Raw genomic sequence first — 25,627 nt, 5'->3', positions numbered from 1 at the left:
GAAACCAGTGTGCAATGCCTGGCACACCACAATCAAATGTGTGGAAGTCCCATAGCCAAGAGCCAGGCGAGTAGAACTGGAAGAGTGCCCCTGAGCACTGACTGGGAGCCCTCCAACATAAAACCAAAACCAATTGTCTGCAAAGATGACGTGGGAGGAAAGAGCATGTCTCTCCAAGGACTAGGTGGGAAGCTCTCATATTGTTAACAAGATTTAGTTTTGATACTGATTGGTGGGTCTGTAATTGTTACGACTTTATACCTGACCTATGAGTTTATTTTGGGGCTATACCCAGCAGTGCTCAGGTCTTATTCCTGGCTCTGAGCTCAGGGATCATTCCTGGCAGTGCTCAATGGGCCATCTGTAGTACTGAAAATTAAGCCTGGGTCAGCTACATGCAAGACCAGTGCCTTACCTGCTGCATTATCTATCCAGTCCTTACAACATTCTTTTCTTTTCTTTTCTTTTCTTTTTGTGTGTATGCTTAGAACAAACCCAGTGGTGTTTGGGGGTCAATTCTGGTCATACTAGAGAGACCCAGCAGTGCTGAGGATTGAACCTAAAAGTCCTACCCGTAAAGCTCTAGCTTGTTGAGCCACCTCTCCAGCCTTGATATCGGCTCTTGATATGCTTATGTCCAACACTTAACTATTGAAACATGGAAGCTTCCATCCAGGCATGGAATCAGCCATAGAGCCAGATGACCTGTGGCTGTGTCTGACATCCTGCTTGTCTCCTCTAAGCTGGGAGGTGGAGAAGCTGTGACAGGAAAATCTCAGTGTCCTCTTGTCACACAGGACAGGGTGCTGTCCTTCTGGATGTATGTCATCAGTAGCTGCTGGGACCTGGTGTCATGAAGTGTAGCTTCTTAATTCACGGAGAACATAGTGATGTAAACATACACTAAGTGTGTCAAATCATACCCCATTTTAATTTAAATGTTACTTATTTGGCTTTTTGGTGTAGAAAGCTCATGATTTGAAATAGCTAAGGTACAAGAATGATTGGGTTGGAGCGATAGCACAGCACGTAGGGCATTTGCCTAACAAATGGCCGACCCCGTTCGATTCCTCCGCTTCTCTCAGAGAGCTCAGCAAGCTATCGAGAGTATATCGCCCGCACAGCAGAGCCTGGTAAACTACCCGTATTTTGGCGTATTCGATATGCCAAAAACAGTAACAACAAGTTTCACAATGGAGACATTACTGGTGCCCGCTCAAGCAAATTGATAAGCAATGGGATGACAGTGACAGTGGCCTTTTGGGTCACACCCAGCAATGCTCAGGGGTTAGTTAGTCCTGGCTCTGTACTCAGGAATCACTCCTGGCGGTGCTTGGGAGATCATATGGGATGCCAGATATTGAACCTGGGTCAACCAGATGCAACCAGAAGCCCTCCTCGCTATACTATCACTCCAGCCCCTCGTACTCCATTTTAGCTAATGAAATGTTTCATCACATTTTGATGCTGCAGTTCATGGCTTTTCTACTTAATCTATTTAATCTTCAACTACTTTATAATCTTTCAGTCTAATCTGTGCAAAAATATACTTTTCAAGATATTATTTTAAATTGCATCTCTTTATTTGGCTCTTAGGGGCCACACCCAACAGTGCTGGAAAGGTGCTCCTGGCTGTGCTCAGATGCTCCAGGCAGTGCTCAGGGATTCATATGCGGTGTCAGAGATCAAATCATGGCTAGCCACATGCAGACCCCTGTATTGTCTCCAGGCCATAAATTGCATTTCAAAACACTTACCTGAGTTACTTGATTCCATACCCAAAATAAAATCTTGTTTTTTTTTCTCCCTTTTTCTAGTTTTTTTTTTTTTTTTTTTTGCTTTTTGAGTCACACCCGGAGATGCACAGGGGTCACTCCTGGCTCATGCACTCAGAAATCACCCCTGGCGGTACTCAGGGGACCATATGCGATGCTGGGATTCGAACCCGGGTCGGCCGCGTGCAAGGCAAACGCCGTACCTGCTGTGCTATCACTCCAGCCCTTTCTAGTTTTTTTTCATGCTGTCAAATTACTTTTTTTTTTTCCTTGCTTTTTGGGTCATACCGGCATTGCACAGTTGCAAAGGGGCTAGTCCTGGCTCTGCATTCAGGAATTACTCCTGGTGGTGCTCAGGGGACCATATGGGATGCTGAGAATCGAACCCGGGTCGACCTCGTGCAACGCCCTACCCGCTGTATTATTGCTCCAGTCCTCATGCTGTCAAATTACTTTGATAATTTATCTAAGTAGTGGAGGGGCAGGAGGAGAAGGTCTCCCCTGCTATAGTGAGAATGATTAAGGGACAGAGGCCTGAGTGGTAGAAGGTGGTGGGAGGATAAGTGAGCCCCAGAGCCTGGCACCTGCTCTCAGAAATCCTCACAGCTGCAGAGAAGGCCACACCCACTGCTTGGCTTTCTACTCCCAGATGTCCAGGACTCTGAGAGCATGGGTCCCTGGACACAATGCAGTGAAGGAAAGCTATGGTGTCACATGCAGCAGTGCTCAGGGCGTACTCTAGGCTCTGCAGTCAGGAACTACTCCTAGCGATGCCTGGGGGACCATAAGGGATGCCGGGGATGGAGCACGATATGGTCGCATGCAAGGCAAGAACCCTCCTTGCTGTACTATGGCTGGGCCCTAGAGAGCTACATCTTATTATTCAGAATGAAGCCATTTTGCATGCCGGCCAGCTAAGGCTGCCCCTTCACTGGCTCAGGACCTGGCTCTGCTGCTGACCTGTTCCCCCGGCCCCAGGGAGACTCTGGGCCCTCAGCTTGGCCTCTGGGTGTGGGTTTATCCCCTGCCCCCCACCCTCACCTCCCACCACGATGGCTCGGACAGAGCCTGGTCCAGCTGGTAACCTGCTGCTCAGCTTCAGGCTGCTAAGCCCTGCCTGTGTGGTGTGGTCCAGCCTCTCTCCTCCCCAGAGCTCGGCCCCCACCCCCCACCGCTGCCTCATCCCTCACCCCAAGAGAGGGAGCTGTCCGGGCTGCGGTGCTGGGATGGTTGGGGAGCAGAGCTGCCATCTGGCTGTGGCAGGCGGCCCAGACACGCAGGGAATCCATCAGGGGACAATAAAGACAGCATATACTTAAGAACGCGGCTCCCTGGCAGATTCCCAGGGCCTCGGGGGAGGCGAGGGGTGGCGGGGTGACAGATGGGTGAGTAGGTGGGGTGGGGGCCCCACCCCCGAGACTCGATGAAGGCATTTTGTTGGAGGTGGGAAGGCTGCAGCCGCCTGGCGCGGGAGGGGGTGCCGAGAGCTCCGGGGAGGAGGCGGACAGGCCCTGCAGGGCTTGGGCTGAGAGTGCTCACAGGCAAGCAGCGTGGGCAGGCCTGGGTGGGGGCTCAGTGGGCGAGCACCTGCCTGGCATGTGTGAGCGTCCTGGCTCCCCTCCCCAGCAAAAAGCGTGGGCAGGGCCCTGCAGGGTGTAGGACTGGTAGGATGGTGCCATGTGGCCAGCTGGCCCCAGTGCACTGGGAGGACGAACATCCAGACCTGAGTGCTGCAGAGCAGCTCAGGGCAGCATCTGGAGGCGTGGCTCAGGCACCAGCACCCATCTGGTCAGCTCCTGGGCTCTGCCAGGTCTGGGCTCAGCCAGGGCGCAAGCCAAGGGGTCTCCTGCAAGCTGCCGGCTGGCTCTGTGACGGCTCTGTGTGGGGCTAGCGGGTAGCCCTCATCAGTGGCTCTGGGCCTTGGGGATGCTCACAGGCTCCCACTTTTCCATCACCCCCGCAGTAGCCTCCTATTGCTGGTCCAGGAAAGGCCAGGTCAGCAGGGCTCTCTAGAACGTTCCCCTTAGCCAGAAACTCTGAGATGGTCCCTAAGCATGCCCACAGCTGGTCTCCTTAGCACTCTGAGACCCAGGTATGCAGAGGTGAGAAGGCAGGACATGGTGACCAGCTTTCAGAACTTGTGGTTTATTGACACATGAGCACAGTGGGCCCCAGAAGACCACCTTTCTGGCCCTCACCTTTGGGACTTGTCCCATAGACAGAAAGTGGCTGTCCTGTCTCAGTACAAGACACAACTCCCAGGGACCCCCACGGGGATGTGCACAGAGCAATCTTGGCGTGGCATGGGAAGGGCAGTGCCCAGTACATTTGGCAAAGCGTGGAGCCGGCTAGGCGGCACCGGCCCCGGGGGCGGGAATGAGAATGACACAGCTCATCCTGCACAGGCCCACCCTGGGATTCTGTGGAGGCAGCCAGAGCCACATGGGACTGGCACCGTGGGGGGTATGTGTGTGCATGAGTGCTGTCCTGGGAGAGTTGGGGAGACTGGCTCGGCCTGAGTTTCTCCAGGGAGCTCCCTCCATGTCCTGGTCTGGGGACCAGGTCGAGGAAGCCTATCCTGTCAGTCTCTGGGTTCCCTGCAGGAGCAGGACAAAAGCATCCCGCAGAGGCCGAGGCCTATCTCCCAGCCCTCGGGAGAGCCAGCCCCTACCTGGAGAAGCAGGGCTCGAGTCCTCCAGCTCTGCACCCCATATAAGGTGCTGGCATCTGTAGCTCAATTCTCCAACCCACTTAATTTTAAGAATAGACACTAATAATACTTAATCACCCCTCCCCGCTGGCAGTGGGAGAGAGGCCTCAGCCCTGGCAGCATCTTCCCAGGATGCACTTAGCTTCCTCCGGGAGTGGGGGTGCCTGCACTGCCAGAATTCCGGGAACTGCGGCAGACTCAGGGCTCCTCCCTGGGTCCAGCAAAGGGGAAACTAAGGCCCAGGGGAGCGCGTGGCTGGTGGCAGAGCTGGGGAGGGAGAGGGCTTCAGGACCGTGGCCCGAGTGCTTGGGATTGCGGTGGGAGAGGGAGTGGGCCAGGGCCTGGGGCCCAGGCGCTGCCCCACACTGACTCTCTGGCATCAGGCATCTCTCGGCAGTCTCTGCTAAGCAGTAGGCGGGGCAGGCAACCGTCAGCAGCCTGGCTGAGGGCTGTGAGTGGTGCAGGCGGGAGTCTCTCTCTGGAGAGACTCCCAGAACAGGACCCCCAAGGGGGCCACCGGTCCCCACAGGCAAGGCACAGCAGCCCCCCAGCAGCCATTTGCAACAGCTTCAGCAGCAGAAGACAGACCAGAGAACAGTGGTCATTCTGGACCCACCCCTAGGGTCCCTACTGGTGTGGGAGTGCAAGGGGACTGTAGGGGAGATGGGGACCACCTGCCTGTCTTGGAGGGGCCCCAGAGGGGCTTTCTCAGCCTCAGGGAAAACTGAGCAGCCCACCTGATTAAACCATGAGCATGCGAGGCCAGGTGCTGGCCACGCTGGGGCCCCATGAGTTGGTGTCCACTGGGGCATGGGGTCAAGGCTGAGCTTGCAGATGGTGTCCCCCACCCTGGACAGTGCATTAGCCTCAGGAGGGGCAGCTATCACCATCTCTCTTTGCCAGGGCCGAGAGGAGCGAGGCTCCCCAAAGGGCAGGTGAGGACGGGGCAGGCTGACCCCAGGGCCCAGTGTCCCACTGCAAGGGAAGGGAAACAGGGGCACAGCCCCCGGATGCACCACAGGATCTCCCAGCTTTGGGGCTTGGTCCCAGTTTTCTGCTGCTCACTGGCGCTGTCCGTTCCCTGGGGGCCCTGACTGCTGCATGGGGCCTCCCTCAGCTCAGCACGGGGCAGCGTGACCCACCCCAGGTCACCCAGTCTCGTGTCTCCTGAGTCTCACTCCTGGGGTGCCCTCATTGGAGTCTGGCAGCAGGCAGAGTGTAGCGGTGGGGGTACCAAGGTGGGAGTTACAAGCTTCAGGGCAGCCCAAAGGGCTGCATCGCTTGGCGGTGGGGGGGGGGGGGCGGAGCAGGGGCACGGGTCCCTCAGTCCATCTCAGCTCAGAGCTCTTAATTAACTTTTCCAAATATATCACTTCAACCAGCAATCAAAAGACGTTCTGGAACATTCCAATCAAGCAGCAGAGACCTGTCTCACAATGCTGGGCTCCCCCGCTGGCGGTCGACCAGAGACATGAATGGCCAAGGTGGGCAGGGGGCAGGCTACCCACACCACAGAGAGGCAGAGTGACTTCTCCCGGGAAGAATTCATGCAGCCCAGCCCCCGCCACCGTAGCAAAATATAGCCTGCATCTGTGAAAACTCAAACACGCCCAGCCCATCACACCACCCTGTGCTCTGCAGCCCAAGCCAGGCCCGGGCTGTTAAGGCACTTGAATGGCTTATTAACACCACCTGGGAGAAAGGTTCCTTTCAATCCTGATTTAGGAAAATAAAAATCAGTAATACTGCAAAAACAAAACAAAACAAAAAAAAACCCCAAACCAAAAAACGACAAAAAACAACCCCCCCACACACAAAATCAATACTTCAGTTCCCTCAGGAATGAGATAAATGCTAAGTTCTGCATAAGTTACGCCACACAACAGGGTTACCTTGGCACTGACAAAAACAGACAAAACCTGAAATACTGCTTTTGGGCAAGATGCTCCCCTGGAGTAAGAAAAAAGAAGACCCAAATACAAAGACACACAGGGGGTCACTCTGCCACTCCACTCCGTGGGCTGGAGGGAGAGGGCTGGGGAGGCCAGGCCTGGGCCCGGCACTGCCCGTGGGTGGGGAGCCTGGCCGGGGGCCAGGAGGAATGGCCACCCCCGACAGGTCTGAGAGCGTCCGGGCTCCTGGGCCGGCTGAGGGGCTAACTGGCAACTCTCTGAGCCCGGGGCTGACTCTTCCAGACCTGGCTCTTTGGCACGGGTTGCGTCCTGAGGCTTCCTGGGAGAGCCGTGAGGGGACACCACACTCCTGACTACCCATGTCCACGGCAAGTCCACAGCCTCCAAGACGGGCGAGTGGCACAAGGAGCTTGGGGTCCTGGGGAAAGGGCTGCGTGGGCGGTGCCCAGTGCCACCTGCTGGGCCCTAAGGCATTGGAGGGGGGAGAGCACGGGGCAGGGGCCAGGGCAGCTTAGCTTTGCCGCGGAGCGTCGGTCTCCGGCTCTGGAAGGCCAGAGAGCAAGTCCCGGCTTCCGCTGTCTGCCCGGCGGTCCCCTGCCCCCTGGGCCCTGGCCTCCAGCAGGTCGCGGGGGTCTCTGAGGAAGACCACCATGACTGTGATGTTGTCGTGGGAGCCCCGCTCCCGGGCCTCGGCGACCAGGTCCTCGGCGACACGCAGCTCACTGCCCTGCCGCTCCGCCATGCGAGCCTGCACCAGGCCAGGGACCTCCTGGTGGGGGACGACATCGAAGAAGCCGTCGCAGGCCAGCAGCAGGAAGTCCTCAGAACCCGTCAGCTCCCGGGAGGCGACGTCCGCTTCCCCGGACACATAGGGCTTCTGGAACACGTCCCCTGGGCGGGAGAGAGGCGCCGGGCATCAGCGGGCAGGAGGAGGAATAATGGTCCTGTCCAGTGCCCTGGGCCCAACTTCTGGGGGTCCCGCTGACTTTCTCAGGTCCCTACGAGCACATTTGTTGGTTTCACCTTCAAAATGCAGCTGGACTCACTTCCCCTCCTCACTCCTACCTACACTCAGGGAGTGAATTCCCTGATGGTCCCCGCCCCTTCCTGTGCCTGCCCTGGCCGGTGCACACTGCACTCAGGGGGGCTCCCCTCTCCTTGGGCCAAGCCCGCCCTCTGGTCCTCCCTGCTAGGCCACCGTTGGAATACCCCGACGATCCCCCAGTCTTGTGTCCAGAGACGCAAGAACAGAAGCCACAGAAGTCACCGCAGAGGGCAAAGACAGGACATGCCTGGCTGCAGGGGTTAGCTGGGGCGGGGTAGGTGGCGGTGGGGTGGGGGGACATAGGTATCCCCCGCTCCACACCACCTCGCTTTCATGGAGCGCTCTCATTTGTGTCTGCTCTCTCCAACTGAAAGAAGTCTTTCAGTTGAGGGGTCTGCCTGCCACGGCCGGAGGCAGAGAGCCGAGAGTGCAGGCACAGGACGCGCTCGTCACCGCCTTCCTGCTGTACTCCCCCCCCCCCCCCCCCCCCGTGTTCTCCTTGCAGGTGTTCTTCGGTAGGACGTGTCAGGTTACTTGGGGGCATGTTCAAACTGCGCTCCAGGTAGAAGAGAGCTGTGGCACAGCACTGGTACCATTGGCTCACCTGGTGGTGCATATGGGTCATTCCTGGTTACTCATATGCAACGCTGGGGATCAAGCCCGGGTTGGCCACAGGCAGGGCAGGTGCCCAGCCTGCTATGGTCCACGAGAGGTGTTAGAGGAACACTACTCTTGGAGAGAGAAAGACACCATGTCCTTGAAGGTGTGGTGTGGCTGCTGAGCCCAGGCTGGGGGTGCAGGTGGGGGGAACTGGAGCGCTAGCACAGTGGGTCAGGGGCTTGCTTTGCATGCAGCCCACCCGGGCTCCATCCCAGACATCCTCTATGGTTCCCTGAGCACTGTTGGGAGCGATTCCTAAGTGCAGAGCCAGGAATTAGCCCTGAGCATTGCTGGGTGTGGCCCCCCAAAAAAAATCTAAAAGGGGGACAGAAATCAGCATTTGGTGGGGCAGAAGGAAATGAAGGGTCTTTGGGCCACATCCAGCTGTGCTCTGGGATCACTCCTGGCAGTGCTCAGGGGACCATATGGGGTGCTGGACATCAAAGTGAGGTCAGCTATGCGAAGGCAAGGGCCTTCACCCTTGTACTATTTCTCTGACCCACTAAAAATCAGCCTTTATAGAGTATTAAAAATACTCGTCCAGGAGCCAGAGCAATAGTATAGCAGCTAGGGTGTTTGCCTCAGAGGCGGCCAACTCAGTTTCAATCCCACGCATCTTATATGGTTCTCCCACCCCGAGCACTGCCAGGATGATTCCTGAGCGCAGAGCCAGGAATAATGCCTGAGCATTGCCAGATGTGACCCCAAAAGAGAGAAGAAAAAAAAATTTGTCCTCCAGCACGTATACAGTAACTAGTTGAGAATTTCCTGCTAGATTTTTCTGAGCATTTATATATTTATCCAAGAGACAAGACACACAACTGCAGAATTAGCTGCAATTCCTTTCGTGAAAGAGAAGTTTCTTTTCATTTTCCTAGCTGGGGATGGAACCCAGGGCCTCTTCTGTGCTCCCCCTGAAGCACACCCTTGTCCTAGAAAGAAATTTCTAACGGCCACCTGCGCGGTGCTCACCAGCGCACCTTCACAGTTGGGCCTCATGACCTGACACTTTGCTCACAGCTCCCCAGCCCAAGGAGCTGGGTGGGTCGTGGGCCTGGAGGGGTCGAGAGTTTGGGGCCCTGGGCGCGCCCCCCGTGCAGGCCCGCTCCCTCCTTACCAATGGCTCTGGAGACAGCCAGGGTGCCGTTGACGCGCCAGCAGTCCATGTGAGACACGAAGCCACCCAGCGCCTCGATGCGCTCCCGCTCGTCCTATGGGAGACGGGCAGAGTGAGGCCCCGGTGCAGAGAGCCATGGCTCTGGACAACGCCCAAGGGAGGCATGAACCCAGGAGAGAGGACCCACGTGGTCCCTGGTTGGCAGACGTGGCTCATCACAGGTTACAGGGACACCCCAGCCAGGCAGCCGGCAGCTGCGTCTCTGAACAGTGAGGGGCGTCGGGCAGATGCTCATGAGGCAGCAGAGTGCGTGGGTGCACCCCGAGGGCTGGTGGTGGCTCACTTGGGGACACTGAGGGACTTCACACAGGTATACTGCCCCTTCTTTTTTTTTTTTCCTTTTTGGGTCACACCCGTCGATGCACAGGGGTCACTCTTGGCTCATGCACTCAGGAATTACTCCTGGCAATGCTCAGGGGACCATATGGGATGCTGGGATTCGAACCCTGGTCGGCTGCGTGCAAGGCAAACGCCCTACCCACTGTGCTATTGCTCCAGCCCCCATATGCTGCCCCTTCTTGTGCATCACTGGCCCAGGAGCAAGCTCGAGATGGTGCAGTCACGTGGCAGGACAAGGCCAGGTCCAGGGCTTCTGCTCCCCAAAGGCCGCAGGGGTTCTAGCCCTAGAAACAGGACAGGGGCCCAGTCTGGTCATGAGTGCTCAGGAGCCTCCTTGGTCGGGGGTGGAGACAGCGCCAAGGGCTGGAGCACAGGCCTACGAGCCACACTCAGTCCCAGCCTGCAGCCCTTCCCCTGGCCGTCACACCCAGGGACCAGTGGTCCCGGTCAGTGGTGTCCTGAGCAGGGTCACTGCTGAGGGCCGAGAGCCGGCTCGGAGGGCCAGTGTGGGTGGCGGGTTCCAGCCCAGAACCGCCCCAGGAAGTGAATTCCGAAGCGCAGAGCAGCCGTGAGGCGCCCCGGAGCACTGCCAGGTCTGAGCAGGGCAGCTCTGCAGGGGCCCCCCCCCAAAACCGGCAGCAGCAGGGAGGGTCCCACTCGCTCCTCAGGGCTGGTGTGGAGGCTGCAGACCCTGTCACGCCTCTGCCACCCAGCACACGCCCGGCTTCCGTCCCCCCGCAGAGCTGCTGCCACCGTGCAGAAGCCCCGGCCTGGGCTCACGGGCCTCTGCTGTGAGCACTGAGATGGGCTGAGGCCAGCGGGAAAGGGACGAAGAGGAGGAAGGGACGTGGTGACCTGCCCGACAGGAGCAGCTGACAGGAGCCTGGATGGAGCGCAGCTCTGGCCTCTGCTCCCTCCTGGGATACGCATGTGAGAGCAGGCGCCACTGCAGCCAGTCGCTCCCACACAGGCTCCTCTCAGTTCCCATGTGCTCCAGGTCACCCAGTCTGACCTCCTGGGGACAGGACAGAGTGTGGCTGTGGCCCACGGTGCCATGGGGCAGTGCTCAGCAAAATCCACTCCAGGGCCCAGAGCAATAATCCAGCGAGGGGAAGGTGTTTTCCTTGCGTGCGGCCAACCCACCTTTGGCATCCCATATTATCCTCAAAAATTGCCAGAAGTGATTCCTGAGTGCAGAGCTAGAAAGAACCCCTGAGCACTGCCAGGTGTGAAACCTCCCCCCGCAAAAAAAAAAAAAAAAAAAGAAAAAGAAAAATTCACCCCAGGGATAAGTCCTGAGAGGGCGTCAGAACAGCACTGACCAGAGGTGAGGGGATTCAGACATAGGAGGGGTTCTTATTCTGAGCGCTGACTTGTCCACACGTCCCTGGGTGCAGAAACGTGTGGGTGGGAAGGCCTACTGGGTGCGGGTACTGGCAGCACCAGCACAGAGGCAGTGAGTGACAGGTGCCTCCACTTCCTGGCTGGGGCTCTGAACAAGTCACGAACCTCAGTTCTCTCCCCCGCCAACCCCGGGACAGCCTCTGCTGTTGGCGTAGCATGGTGGAGAAATGCTTTTGTCCCCGTTAAGATGAGCACGGCCACGGGGCTGGAGCGATAGCACAGCGGGTAGGGTGTTTGCCTTGCACGCGGTCAACCTGGGTTCGATTCCCAGCATCCCATATGGTCCCCTGAGCACTGCCAGGAGTGATTCCTGAGGGCAAAGCCAGAAGTAACCCCTGTGCATCGCCAGGTGTGACCCAAAAAGCAAAAAATAAAAAAATGAGCATGGCCTGACTGATATTCTCAGCAGTGACTCCAAACCATGGAAGGAGAAAGACGGCTCCATTCAGTCACACACAGAGCAGACACACTTGGCAAAGGGCGAGAGAAGGACACGGGAGGGACGATGCGGCCCAGCCCACCTGCAGGAGCGGAAGACACGGGGAGCTCTGAGGAATGGGTCATCTGGGGTTCCTGCACACGGCATCCCCCAGCTTGAGGGCTGGGCCGGCCCCCTCGGGAGGAGTAAGGCACTCCGGCCCCTCCTCCTGCGGGCAGGGCGTCCTCACCTGCCGCTCGGGTCTGTGCGGCTCCATCAGCTTCACCACCTGTCCCTGCTGCACCAGGATCACCTGGGAGTCCCCGAGCCAGGCCACGTGCAGGGTCTTGCCGGTGAGGAGCGCACACACCCCCGTGGTTCCGCTCTGCAGCCGCTGCCGGGGAGAGGACAGTCTCAGTGGTCCAGGCTCAGGTCAGTTTGGTGCTGTTTCTGCTCTAATGAAGAATGCCCCCCCACCAACACACACCTCCACCCCTCTCCCCACCTTAAGAAGAAAACAGCGTGGCTGCCAACAGGGCTCCATCCAGCTAACACGGCCCTCTGTCCTCACCCCAAGGAGCGGCTGACCCCTCACCCCCGAGTCCATCCCTCCGGTGCTACCTTCCGCCCTTTCTCACCTCCCGCCGGGCTTTGCCGAGGAACATGTGGTCGGTGCGCTGGAAGGCGTGTCTCAGGGCCTCTGCGGGCTGGGTGGGCAGCTCTGGCTGGCGGGCGGCGTGGACGTGCACATGCACAGCAGCGTACCTAGCAGCGTCCACCCCTCCGTGGCCGTCAAACACGGCAAAGTAGGCGCGGTCCACAGAGTCCTGATGGGGAGGGGCAGGCGGTCACCCACCTGGGGCTCAGCTCACAGGGGCTCAGCCCTCCCCCTTCTTCAGTCCCTCGGTGGGGAGGGGCCGGGATGGGGGGCAGTGGCCAGCTCGGACATGTAGGCCCCACAGTGCTGGAGGAGCAGCGGGGCAGCCGGGGGCCCTGCTCTCACTGTGACCCTGTGGTGACCTTCATGGGGCCCCTGGGGCACGCTGAGCTCGGGCTGGGGACACTCACGGACAGGCCGAAGAGCTGGTTGAAGGTGGGCAGGCAGACGTGGCGGTCCTCCATCTTGCGGCGGGTGTTGCGGATGGCATGGACAGAAACCAGCCACTGGCACTTTGGGGCCAGGGTGGCCGGTGGCACCTGCTTCTGCCACTGACCACAGACTTCCCAGAGCTGGTTAAAGAGGCTCCTGGCCAGGCCTTTGGCATCCAGCACTGCTGGGCGGAGAAGCAACAGTTAGGGAAGCACCATGGCGGGGTCGAGAGGCCCCGTTTTGTGTCCCTGACCACGCGGGCCCCCCATCCCGGGCCTGGGTGGGCCACCGGGGCCTCCTGAACCTGAGCCTCACGTACCCTGAGTGACAGCCTGTGGCATCAGCAGTCAGAAATGAGAGGTCTGACACTGTACCGGGTACCAGGGAGACCCACGCTGCTCAGGGAAGCCCACCACAAAGGAACAGGGGGAGATCACAGAAATAATTTGGGGGCAAACTACATAATAATTTATATTTATACGTCAATTAGAAGCCTTATATATGCAATGACAGGGCAAACTGTGGTCTATTCTCCTGGTGAAGAATTAAACTGCTATTAAAAATGATTTCTGGGGGCCGGAGCGATAGTTATCAGTGGGCAGGGTGCTTGCCCAGCACGTGGCTGCCCCAGGCCTGCTCCCTGGCACTCCATACGGTCCCCCGACACCACCAGGAGTGATCCCCGAGTGCAGGGCCACGAGTAACTCCTGAGTATTGCCAGGTGTGGCCCCCAAACAAAAAGGATTTCCCCCCCCCCACCCACAAAATGTGCAACGGCCACAGAACCCAGCAAGGTTCCCGAGAAGCCCCTCAGCCCAGGGAAATGAAGGCCCGGGATACATGGACACAGCACAGGGCAGGAGCCAGGGCCCCTCCCCACAAGGACGGAACAGCGGGGAGCAGCACGTGAAGACATCAGGCCCCCCTGGGGGAGGACATCAAGGGCAAAAGCCGGTCTCTGAAAGCAACACGCTGCAGGCTGCCTGAAATGAGCCGGCAGAAACGAGGCCAGAGCTTGCCAGGGCCTAGGGCTGCGCCAAGGCGGCGGGGACTCTGCCGGGTCACTGGGGGGATCCTGGAGGCATATTTTGTAGGGTTTTTTTTTTTTTTCCAGACATGGCTGTTGGGGGGAGTTGGGTGGAGGCTGCGTGGGCTCCTTCTGTGTTGCTCCTTACAATTGCATGTCAGGCTACAATTATCTCAATTTAGAAAAAGAATCCTAAAGGGTAAAATGGACTTTTTATATTTGGAAACTGATTTTTTTTTTTGAGGGGGATGGTGTTTGGAAGGCCACACCCAGCTGTGCTCAGGGCTTGCTCCTGGCTCTGCACTTAGGAATTCTAATTCCTGAATTATAAGGGGACCATGTTCGATGCCCAGGATCGAACCTGTGTTGGCCCCAAGCAAGGCAAACGCCCTACCCGCTGTGCTAGCACTCTGGCCCCCTTGGAGACGGACTTTTAAAGAGCTTGCAAACATGTAAAGTGTTGTGCTATGAAGGAAAAAAAAATAACGAACAAGTGTCACAAAAAGGGAAGGCTACAAAATTCCAAAAACTACTTGATTCTGAGTAAAAGAAAAAGCCTCCAATCACTTGGACCCAGAAATGAAAGGCAGTAGATGCAGCACAGGCTATAAGGCCGGTGGGTGCTGTGGGCAGCACAGGCAGCACCCAGGGCTGACGCTGTCTTGTTTGCTTGCGTATGGGCCACACCTGGTGATAATCAGGGGCTACTCCTCACCCTGCACCCAGGAGTCACTCCCGGCAGTGCTCAGGGTCCACACGGAGAGGAGCTGGGGCTACCTCAGAGGTTGGGCGCGACCCCTGCGGGCCTTCCTGAGAGACCAGGGCCCCAGCCAGCAGCTCTGTAGCGCCCAAACTCTAGCCTTGGGGGGGGCCATGGGCTGATGAATGTTTCTTGTTTCTAATCCACTAAGGCTTGAGGCAATCTGTCTGGTGGAAACAGGTGATACACCCACAACCCTAATTTAAAAGAAAAGGCCAGATCCTACCTAAGCCTGGCGTCTAAGGAGAAGATGAAGAGGAACAGTGGCCTAAGGAAATGCCAGGGGCCCCGCCCGCAGCCCCAGGATCCCCAGGCCTGGCACACGCAGCAGGACATGGGAGCCCGGGGCCATTAAGGGTGGGGGAGTAAACAGCGAGTAACATGGTGGACATGAGGAGTGGGCTGCCACACCCACGCCCAAAGGATGGGGGTTCAGTGGAGAAGAGCTCCTCCCCAGGCAGGCAGCGGCTGCGGGACACCACACACCCCTCCCCCTGCCCCTGCAACCAGCTCCTGATGCTGCACTGGCCGCGCCTCCCCCCTCACACACAGAGGCAGCATGTGGGGGGGGGGGCTCATTGGGGCTCATTCGGGTGTTTGGGATTAAGTGGGGCCAGGAGGAAGAGCTCCAAGGGTGCGAACACATGCTCTGCATGCAGGAGCCCTGGGTTTGATCCCTAGCACCACTGGGTATGGCCCCAAGTCAAGAGGCTAAACAAAAAACCAGGCTCTGGCAGGGCTGACAGCTCCTGGCAAACAGGCCCAGTGTCCCGGCCTCTACCTCCTTTCCTCTGAAGAATCCTGTGCATGCAGAGCCCCTCCCGCCCCCCCAGGGCTCCAGCCTGTGCAAACCACAGGCTCTAAGCTCTGATTAAGGCCAACACCCAGGCAGGAGCACATTTGTTTTCTCGCCTGGGGCCATGCTACTAAGTCTTGTCTGGACCTGACCCTGTGCCCGGCAGACAGCAATCACTGGTGAAAAGGAAAAACAGCAGGGATGCCTGCCCGGCCACTCCCCAGGTGGCACGCAGTGGAGCCCTGATTCAGGGGCCAGGGCTATGCCCGGGGTTCGCTGCGGCGGCCTCCGGGGCCACACCGGAGGGCTCAGTCCCATCGGCAAGGGTTCTCGAGGCAACCAGCACAGCACCCCCTTGGCTAAAGGGGCTTTGACACGGCAGGCGGTTCCACTTCTGGGACAGGCTGGCCCAGGCCTCCGCCTACTGGGAGGACTCCAGCTTCACGGGCACTGGAACCCCCCCAGGCCTAGGGCACAGCTGATGGCCGCGGCACCTTCCTACCAGCAGGTGGCGCCGGTGTCCCCCAGGCACGGGCTGGGCGGTTCCCTTTGCACAGGGCAATGGCTGCGGGTCAAGAGTTCAGCACTGGCTCTGCCCTGGCCATGAGGGGAGGGGAGAGGGCAGGGGACGCAGATGAGAAGGATCTGGACACCTAGTGCTCCGGAGAGACTGTTTCTTCCTTTCCCCTCCAGCCTGGGAGTCACCGAGGCTGAATTTAAAGGCACAGGTGATGGGCCAGGGGGATGGTTGAGAGGGCTGGAGCCAGCTTTGCACACAGCGACGGTAAGTGATGTGATGGAGGGGATGGGTAAGACTATCGTAGAAATGATATGGAATAACAGCAGCGGATGAGATCGATACGCCGATCACTTCAGACCAGCGCAGGAGAGTCAGAATAGCAAGAAGGGCTTTTGCGTGGCGTGTGGCGGGCCTGGGCTGGATCCTGGCACCACACCCTGCCCCTACCAGTCTCCGGCCAGGGCTGCTCCTGAGCAGCACTGAGAGGCCCTGACGCCCCCCAAACCAGAGCTTCCTGCGGCTCCTGTGTCTGGCGGGGCAGGTGGTTCTGTGGCCTAGGAGTCAGGGCCCCTTGGGGCAGGACTCACGGGTCACAGGATCTGTCTCCTCTTCCTCATGGTTCTCCTCCTGCTGGGGCGACTTCCTGTACTCCGAGAGATCGGTCTGCAACAACTGGGACACGGCTGCGTGGGCCAGGGACGAGGCGAGGTGTGGCACAGCATTCCTGGGGATGCAGGCAAGGGAGGGGGCAGAGGGACGCCTGAGGGGGAGGCCCCGTGTTTGGTCCCCAGCACCGGCCCATATGTGTGGCCCAGTGGATGCACTGCCCTTGGAGACTCCTGCCCCCTGTCCACTGTGACTCAGGGTGGGAGCGCAGCTAAAGCCCGGGAGCCCTGGCCATCACAGCGGCCACAGAGGAAGGAGAAAGGGAAAGAAAGGAGGGCGGTGGAGCAGACTCCTCGGTAAGACTGGCCCCAAAGGCTCACCTGGAGACGTGCCCCCTCCTCTCAGGGGGGCACCTCCGGAAGGTGAGGCCGCCTGGGGTTGGAGCATGGGGCTAAAGCACTTGCCTTGCACACGGCTGACTGAGGTTCATTCCCCAGCATCCCATACAGTCCCCCAAGCACCACCAGGAATAAGCCCTGAGCACCGCCAGGTATGACCCAAAAACAAACCCAAAAAGACGAGGGTATCCCGGAGTAGGGTGAGCCCCTAATCCGGATTGTTGGGAAACCCACACCAGTCATGGAGGATGCTGGGGAAAGGGAGGTGAAGCGGGTGCTGAGGCCGGAGCAGAGAGAGGGCGGCGGCCACTGACCACCGGAAGGACCCGCCTGATGGGCCTGGAAATAGGGGAAGGTCCATTTCTACTGGACCCGCCAGGCTGTGCTCGGCCCTACTCCAAGGGAGCCTGGGAACGTGGACACCTTCAGCGAGCGGGTGCACTGTGCTCGGCTGGCAGGACCCAGGGCAGCTGGGCAAGGCGCTGTCAGGGCAGTGCAGAGCTGGCCCTGGTGGGTGTGGAGCAGGGGGCTGTGGGTTGCGCTGAAACATGAAGGGCAAACATGGCAGTGCCAGGCCCACTGCACATCTGAAGTCTAGAGGCCCGGCCAGCGGGGCTGAAGGTGGGGGGCTGGAGCTGCAGGACCCACTCGGTCGAAGGCAGAGCCAGATGGTAGCTGGTGGAGGAGTGGAGTGACCCCAGGTACCCCTGCCCACTGCCAGAGGGGAACAACTATAAACAAGACCAGGGTCTCACTGACAGGCCTCGGGATCTGCTACGGGCAGGAGTGGGAAACTGGGGAGGCCGGTGGGAAGAGATGGAGGGCTAGGGGTGGCTGGGGACATCGTGAAGGTGGACAGAAGGAAACTCCCTCAGAAGGACGACAGGAAATTTTGACACTGCCCCCGGCTCCAGCTGCTTCAGGGACACACCCAGATTCTGGAGCTGCAGTGGGAGCCCCTCAGCCGAGCAGAGTGTACCCCCAAGGCCCTGTATCCTGGGGCAATGCCCAGGGCTGTCTACGGTGGTCTCAGCATCCCCCAGAGGCACGAGTGTTGCTCACCAACGAGGGTGACTCGGGAGAACCCTTCCGAATGGCTCTGAAAAACAACCAGCCGGGACGTAAGAAATGAGTTCCTCTGCTCTCCGGGGATTTCCTGCCCGGAGAAGAGGTGACCGTCCTCGGCTCATGGTGAGGTCATGCTGGGGCTTCCTGCAGGACGGGCCACAGGGACGGCACGGAGTGGGGATGGGGAAGCAGCTTCCGGCCCAGAACCCAGACAATAGCTGGCTGTGGGCCAGGCCGCTTCCTGTCCCCCCTCCCACCTCACCCAGGGTCCCACTGGACACTGGGGGAGAGGGGGGCAGGCTGGGGGGTGGGTGGGCGGGGTTGTTCACAGAGGGAGACGTGGAGATAGTGCAAACGGCAGGGGGTGGGGGACAGGCAAGCTGTGGACCCTGTGAAGGGGGGATGGGGAGCGGCCGACAATTCCTGCCCCTCCCCTGGGCAGCTGAATCCCGAACACTCTCCTGCAGGGGCAGCAGGCCCCGCCCTGGGATGCGGGAGCTGGGATGCAGCCCAGGAGCACAAGTAGATGCCACCCTGAGATAACACGACACCCCTGAGATAACATGACACGTGGACACACATGTCTACACAGGAAAGGGATACCAGAAACAAGCCAGGCGACTCTGGAAATCCCGGGGGATAGGTGGAAAGATCAGACTTAAAAATACTACATTTTAACAAGTGAAGGTGCCTCAGAGAGGGCGCTCAGGTGCACTGTGTGTGTGTGTGTGTGTGTGTGTGTGTGTGTGTGTGTAGGAGGGGTGGGGTTAAGGGGCTGATGGGAGCTCAGTGCTGCCCCCCAACCCCCAATTTCAGACCCTAGGGGCCAAGACTCCTGGCCTCTCCCAGGCCTCAGGCCTGCTTGTCATCCTACTAATTAACGGGGTGCTGGTTCAACACCTGAGCCCAGGGCTAGTCACATCCCTCCCCCTCTCCCTCCTCCTCTCCCTCGCTCTCTTCCTCACCCCCTCCAAAGGTCTCCCGGGACCTCCATGCTCCTCAGGCAAATCCTGGTTTTCCTAGGGAGACGCCTGCCCCCTTCCCTAAGCACGCCCCAAGGCCCTGTGCTCTGCTACCCCGCACTGACCCCCAGCCCCTTCTGGTCACTCCTGTTTCCTTCTCCCTCCATCTCCACTGCGGAAAGGCAACAGCGGCCCTTCCTCCCACCCCACCAGCTCCCTCCCCTCGGGCAGCTCCCTCTTCCTGCTCATCTGGGCACTGACCGGCACTCTGGACACTGGAGCCTCTGAGGTCCAGGCCCCATGGTGTGGCCTTCTCTGAGCCACCACTGCTCTGAGGACTCTTTCCCCAGCCACCCCCTTGCCCCAGCTTGCCCCTCTCTGGTTTCTCCCTTCCTTCCCCGGCCCAGGCTCTGCAGAAGGCCCGGTGAGGGGGCGGCTGCCAACAGTTCAAGGGCAAACATACAGCACACCAAGGCTGGGGACATGTGTCAGTCATGGCACCACCGAGAGTGACGTGGTTCACACAGACGCAATGAGGCCTGTCAGCTGGCACGACTGTGAGCCTCCTCCCCAGCCCAAAGGCAGGTGCTAGGCCTGTGAGGGGCACACTGGCCTCTGTCCCTCAGCCTGCCGGGTGGTGCCTCCTGAGACACGGGCACACATACGGGCTCAGTGCTCAGCACGTCACGAGGAGAAGCTCTGCCGCCTCAGTGGCCCAGATGTGACCTGAATGGACCTGACTGGTCTTCGCTGGCCTTAAGGTGAGGCCTCGTCCTTGTCCAGACAGGACGGATAACCATACAGACGGGGAGAGACGCCCCGGAGATGGACCACGGGGAGGAGACATTGTGTGACAAGAAGCCCTGCCAGGAGGGCCGCGTCTTTAGGCCAAGCGCTGCCGGGGACTACTGGCCAGAGAATGGCAGGAACAGAGGCTTCTTGATGCCTTTAGTCTGTTTTGGTTTCAGGGCCATGCTGGACCACACTCAGGGGCCGTCTCAGCTGTGCCTCGCGAGGGGTCACTCCCTGCAGGGCGCGGGGACCACGAGGTGCCGGGGAAGGACCTCACTCGTCCTGTGTGCGAAGCCTGCACTTAGGCCATCGAGCCAGCCCCGGGGTCCCACCTTGAAAGCTCTGGGAGCATGCGGGGCCCTGACCGCAGACGCCTGCCCAGGGGACAGCAGCCCCAGGTGCGACTGTCCCCTCCTACCTGCTCCTCAGGAAGGTCCCCACCAGCTCCAGCAGCTCCCCCTCAGCCTCCTCCTGGCTCAGCGTGCTCCCGGGCGCATCCCATGGCAGCGGGCTCTCGGGGCCAGGTGGGGCCGGGAAGTCAACAAGGAAGGTGTCGAGGAAGCCCGGGATCTCCTCCGCCATCTGGCTGGTCTGCTGGGGGGCACCGCAGGCCATGCCAGGGCATCCCGGGGCTCCAGGGAGTCTTCACTCTGGGTGCGACAGGAGGAAACAGAGTTGGTCACTGATGCTCACACAGTCTGAGCTGCAAGCTAGGTCCTATCTGGGCGCTGGGGTGCGGGGTGGCGCCAGAGCCGTAGGTCAGCATGTAAGGCATTTGATTTGCCTTGCACTCGGCTGACCCGGGTTCGATCCCCGGCATCCCACATGGTCCCTCGAGCACAGCCAGGAGTGATTCCTGAGTGCAGAGTAAGGAGCAACCTCTAAGCAGTGCCAGGAGTGGCCCCAAAGAAAACAAACTGGGCGAACAATAGAGAGTCCATGACCCCCTCCTGGGGCCCTTCAGGTTCTGACAAGTGAACAGCGGGCAAGATGGCATGAGAGGATCTTCTGGAATCTCTGTAGACCAGGTTTCAAATTTTGCCTTTGGGCTGGCAGTGGGAGGAAGGAGCAGGGACATGGGCAGTGGGGAAAGTGCTCTCCTTGCAGGCGGCCAACCTGGGTTCAATCCCTGGCATCCCATTTGGCCCCCTGAAGCCGCCAGGAGTGCAGAGTGCAGAGCCAGGAGTGAGTGTCTGGGTGTAACAGAGAAAAGAAAAGAAAAAAGAAAAGAAAAAAGGAAAAGAAAAGAAAAGGAAAGGAAAAGAAAGGAAAAGAAAAGAAAAGAGAAAAGGAAGGAAGGAAGGAAGGAAGGAAGGAAGGAAGGAAGGAAAAAAGAGAAAAAGAGAAAAAGAAAGGAAGAAAAGAAAAAGAAAGAGAAAGAAAGGAAAGAAAAAGAGAGAGAGAAAGAGCAAGCAGATCTATAGAAAGTGAAGGAAGAGAGTAAAGCTTAAAGGACACTGGGTTTGGATAGCTGGCAGCAGACTGGTCCAAGCACTGCGTGCACAGTGTCCTGAGCATCACCAGGAGTACCCAGCACACAGCTGGGATGAGGAGCCCCCAACCATTGCCAGGTACGGCTCAACTTCACCTCCCCCTGCCGCAAATAAAAGACATACAGAAAGGACTATGGACAGAGGGGCACCTGGAAGGGCAGGCTATGGGGCCAGACTTAAACCCACCAGCCACGCTTCACGGTTCCTCACAAGCAGAGGGAAATGGGCGGAGCCCCTGGGTGGCGTGGGCAGGCGGGTCCGGAGCTGAGGATGCAAGGGAAAGGGGGAGAAGGGAGCCGGGCGAGGGCAGACACTGTGGACCAGCAGGCCAGACCGTGGGCAGAAGGCAGAGCCAGCCGTGCAGGAAGCTTGTGAAAACCCAGAGGCAGGGGGTGAAGTCCCCACAGGGTTCAGCACCTTGGAGCAGAGAAAGGAGTCAGGACCCTCTGTGCCAGGGTGTGAGCAATGTGAGCAATGTAGCATGTCGGGGTGACCTGATGGAGAACGGACCCCGGGCAGGCAGAGACAAAGCCTGGGTCGCGGGGCATGCACAGCCCGAGGCCAGTGCTCCGGGCCTCCCCAAAGCCCCTGGGGCCACCGTGCGGGAGCCCGGCTCACCCACGGAGGCAGCTGGGGGCCTCTGCGACTGGGCGGAATGCGGAGGGTGGAACGCAGAGGCTCCTCCGCTCCTCTCCCTGGAATGCTGGTGCCCAGAGTGCTCCGGCCTCTGCCTGTCTCCCCAGGGCCTGGCAGTTCACGGGGAGGACGGCGGACAGAACGGGTGTGGAGCAGACGGGCGGGGCAGGAGAGGGCAGCATGGATGCTGGTTGCAATGGCAGGAGTGACCACTGGCTTCTTCTGGGCCTGGACCAGGGCTGGTCCTCAGCAGGCCAAGGGGCAAAAGGCACTGCCATCTGTCACCAGCAACCTTGCGAAGCTATGGGTGGCCACGGAGATCCAGGAGCAAGGCAGTCCCTGCCCTGGTGGGGGCCGTGGCACCCAGACACTAAGATGAAATTACTACCCTACGGGGGCCCAGAGGCAGCCCTGGGAGAGCAGAAGGGGCCCCGAGTTTACCCCCTAAATGGTGATGGAAGCTCCCAGGCTCTGGGAGGCAGCCTCTCCCGTACACCCAGGTCTCTTTTCTGTGCCCGCAATGGGCCAGGCCCCTGGGCCCCATGAGTCTGTGCCACCTGGCCTGTCTGTTCCTATCCCACTCTTCTGCTGACCCTGCCGCTGTGCCCAGCCTCACGCCCAGGGACCAGGTGCCATCTCGGCAGCTCCTGGGCACTTTGGCTTAAATCTAACTTGCAATCAGACTACTTTCCTTCTCTTTTCCACACCAGGTAATTAAGCTGAAAAAGGACCAGAGCGATAGAACAGCAGGTAGGGTGTTTGCCTTGCACACAACCAACCCCGGTTCATGAGCTTCAGCCCCTGGGTATCTCTCCAGCCCCAACCTAATTCCTTTATTCAAACCAACCACTAGGAAGAGTTTGGCATAAATCCTTACAGATCCTTTCCTACATCTATTTCAAAAGAATGGGGCTGGAGAGATAGTACAGCAGATTAGACACTTGTCTTGCACATCAATGATCCGTGTTTGATCCCTGGCACCACATATGGTCCCTGCCAGGGGGTCACTTCTGAGCCATGAGTCAGGAAAGGAAGGGTGAGCACGGAAGGAAGGGTGTGGCCCACAACCCTAAAAGAAACAAGAGTTTTTTTTTTGCTTTTTGGGTCACACCCAGCGATGCTCAGGGGTTACTCCTGGCTTTGCACTCAGGAATTGCTCCTGGCAGTGCTTGGGGGACCATATGGGATGCCGGGGATCGAACCCGGGTCGGCCGCGTGCAAGGCAAACGCCCTACCCGCTGTGCTATCGCTCCGGCCCCAAGAAACAAGAGTTTGTGACAACATTTATGTAATGTAAGAGTGCTCAGGGCCTGGCTTATGTGTGTCCATCTGGGACAGAACTGACACTGGGCAGAGACCAGGCCTGGCTTCCTCACCCACCACACACGTGCCCCGGCACCAGGGCCTGCTGGATGCCACTGATACCACGGGAACTGCAGGGGCCTGGGTGATGTTCTGGGCGGGGGCCCGCGTCCTTCTACCCTGGCCGGCAGCAGCACGGCGGGCTGCCTATGTAGCCTGAGGCCTGGCTCTCCCACAGAGGAAGCCAGTCTCATGGACAGGGGTCCTATGGGAACATGGGGGGCAGCCTGCCTGACACTGCTCCCCACACTGAGCCTTACAGAGCAAGGCAGAGGGGGCACTAGCTTTGGGAGGCCAGGCCACCTTTGGAGATGACCAGGGAGGAAGCAGAAACGCCCACCCCACTAGGGGTCTCTGGGTCTCCTCTGTGGCTTGAGCAAAGAGCGGAGCCTGACCTCAGGCCAGAGAGGCCAGAAGTGGGGGGGAGGTGATGTCTCCCACTCGGACCCTGGGCCCTTAGGCTGGAGGCGCCCAGGGCACCCTGAATGAAATGCGAGGACCTGTGGCCTTGGCCATGTGTGCCTGTGGGTGGGAGAATGTCGGGGAGGGGCCCCTCACCTGGGCTGGACCTGCCCGCACCAGCTCAGGCCCTGATCAACAGCTTCACACTCAGGCACAGAGAAGTCAGGAGGTTCTGTGTGTGCCTGAGGTCACACAGCACAGAGGTGGAACCCCTCCCTCCCGGCGCGGGTGGGGAAGGCACGCCCACAGGGTCCTGAAATAAACCGGGAAGAGGGCCCCGGGGTACCGCCAGGTGCACAGGGCTAGTGGGCGGGGGTCTGGGCGGAGGTGAGCCACAGGCTCCTGGGGCGGGAGCCCTCTGCACGTGGCGCTCCTTCCCCGGGCTCAGCCACACCCCGCGGGCACCGGGAGCCCCCAGTCCTGCCCTCGGGGCACCCAGTGCCCCAGCCTCCCACCTCGGTCCTTCCGCTCCCGGCAGGGCCTGCTTTGGCTGTCCCCGCCTCCCCACCCCTGCTCCGTACCCTCTGCTTTATCGGCGCCCTGTCCCACCGCTGCCCGCCCCGCGCCCCGCGCCCCGCGCCCCGGCCTCACCCGCCTGCCGGCAGCTCCGCGGCCCGCTCGCCGCTCCGGCCGCGGCCCCGCCCACTTCCCTTCCGGGCGGCCAGGCGCGGCGCAGGCGCACTCGGGCTCCGGCGGCGCGGCCGGGCCTCGGCTGCCCCCTGGCGGCCGCCGGGACCGCTCATTTCAGGGGAAGGCACTCCTGCACCCCCTTGCACGCGCCAGCCGGCCCAGGCGCTTGGCCGGGAAGCCCACGTGCGCCTGGGCTCTGGAGCCAGACTGCTCTCACGTCTCCAGTGTGGGGTGGTCGTGTAGACGGGAAAGGCTCCATCCCTGCACCCCGGGGCCCGGAAATGAAGCCACCTATGCGGCCAGGAGATGATAGGAGACCCCTGTCCGGAACCCACCACCCTTCAGACCCGACCTCAGTGGCCAGCCAGCGGCCCTGTTGGTTTTTCCGTTGCTGCTGTGACAGATTGCCAACAGTTCACAAACATCTATTGTTTACAATCCTGGAGGTCAGAAGTCCAGAGGGCCTCCAGAGCTCAGGCACAGGGAGAGCTAGGCGTTCGGGGAATTTCTTCCCTAGCCCTAAAGCTCCTAGGACCACCCCCACTCTCATAGTCCATCCCCGTCATCAAAGCCCGGAACCCGGTATCAGTCCTTATGTGTCCACCTCTCTGCTCCCCTCTGGAGCCCTATTTCATCTTTCCACTTTTTTGAGGACGAGCACCCAGAGGTGCTAGAAGGGGACTCCCCACTCTCCATAAGATTTGAGGGTACATCTTATACCCTGTAACCTTGGACATTTACCTTTTCACTCAAACATCAGTTTCCTTTCCAGGAAAATGGAGACCATAGCAACCAACCCACCTCCTAGGGTTGTCATGAGACCCTCTATCTGCATTTCCCCAAATGCCCCCATCCTCTCTGCTTCCCAGCAATTACAGCGTGAAACTGGAGACCCCCCCCAGTTGCACCCGCAGCTACTGAGGCTACTGGATTTTTCCAGCGCCCCCAGAGGACAGTTTCACTCCTTGTTTTTGTGCCACTCAGCAATGCTCAGGGCTTACGCTTGGCTGTGCTCAGGGATCACTTCTGCAGGACTCAGGGGGACCATTTGGGGTGATGGGAATTGAACCTGGGTCATCAGCATGCAAGGCAAGTGCCCTGCCCACTGCCCTGTCTCCTGGGCTCCTCACCCACTCGGGAAACATGGTCCTTGAGCCTGCAGAAGCCAGGTCACCTTCCTGGGGCGGGAGTCAGGATCCATTCACACAGCCTCTGAGCTTGCCGTAGAAGAGCAGGGGCCGCCAACGGGTGTGGGCTTCCTGAGGCCCCGGATCTGACCAGTGCGGCCGGGAAGGAGCCTTTCCCACTAGCCTCTCTCTCTGAACTCCCAAGAATTTCCCAGACTGTCCCAGGGAGAGTGGGCGGAGCTGTTGTGGCCTCCAGGAAAAGGGCCCAGTGGGCACAAGAGTTAAGTGACTGGGGGCAGCCTCGGCTTATCAGTTAAAGCTCTTCTCAGAGCCTTAGTTCTCACCTGAAAGTTATCTCCCCCCGCCCCCCCCCAATTCAAAGCTTCTGCTATGCCCCTCACCTAACACCCAAGTGTTCCACAGAGCAACCTCTGCCCCTTGGGAGGCACGGGTGGGC

General features: G+C 59.4%; 1 protein-coding gene across 1 annotated transcript; it reads right to left on the bottom strand.

Annotated features, from left to right (window-relative positions):
- Nucleotides 1–3,900: 3,900 nt before the first annotated feature.
- PPM1F (protein phosphatase, Mg2+/Mn2+ dependent 1F) lies at nt 3,901–24,070 on the bottom strand. The gene is made up of 8 exons (XM_004607448.2): nt 24,005–24,070; nt 19,879–20,110; nt 16,222–16,358; nt 12,510–12,712; nt 12,080–12,268; nt 11,692–11,835; nt 9,221–9,314; nt 3,901–7,289 (listed from the first exon to the last, which is right to left on the bottom strand). Exons 2-8 carry the CDS (start codon nt 20,073–20,075, stop codon nt 6,910–6,912), a joined length of 1,344 nt encoding a protein of 447 aa, XP_004607505.1. The 5' UTR covers nt 20,076–20,110; nt 24,005–24,070; the 3' UTR covers nt 3,901–6,909.
- Between the last annotated feature and the right edge of the window lie 1,557 nt (nt 24,071–25,627).

The sequence above is a fragment of the Sorex araneus genome, chromosome 11 (genome assembly GCF_027595985.1).
Source record: "Sorex araneus isolate mSorAra2 chromosome 11, mSorAra2.pri, whole genome shotgun sequence".
NCBI classification, from domain to species: Eukaryota; Metazoa; Chordata; class Mammalia; order Eulipotyphla; family Soricidae; genus Sorex; species Sorex araneus.
The sequence above is the reverse complement of the archived record's forward strand: the minus strand, read 5'-3'. Positions and strand labels throughout refer to the sequence as shown.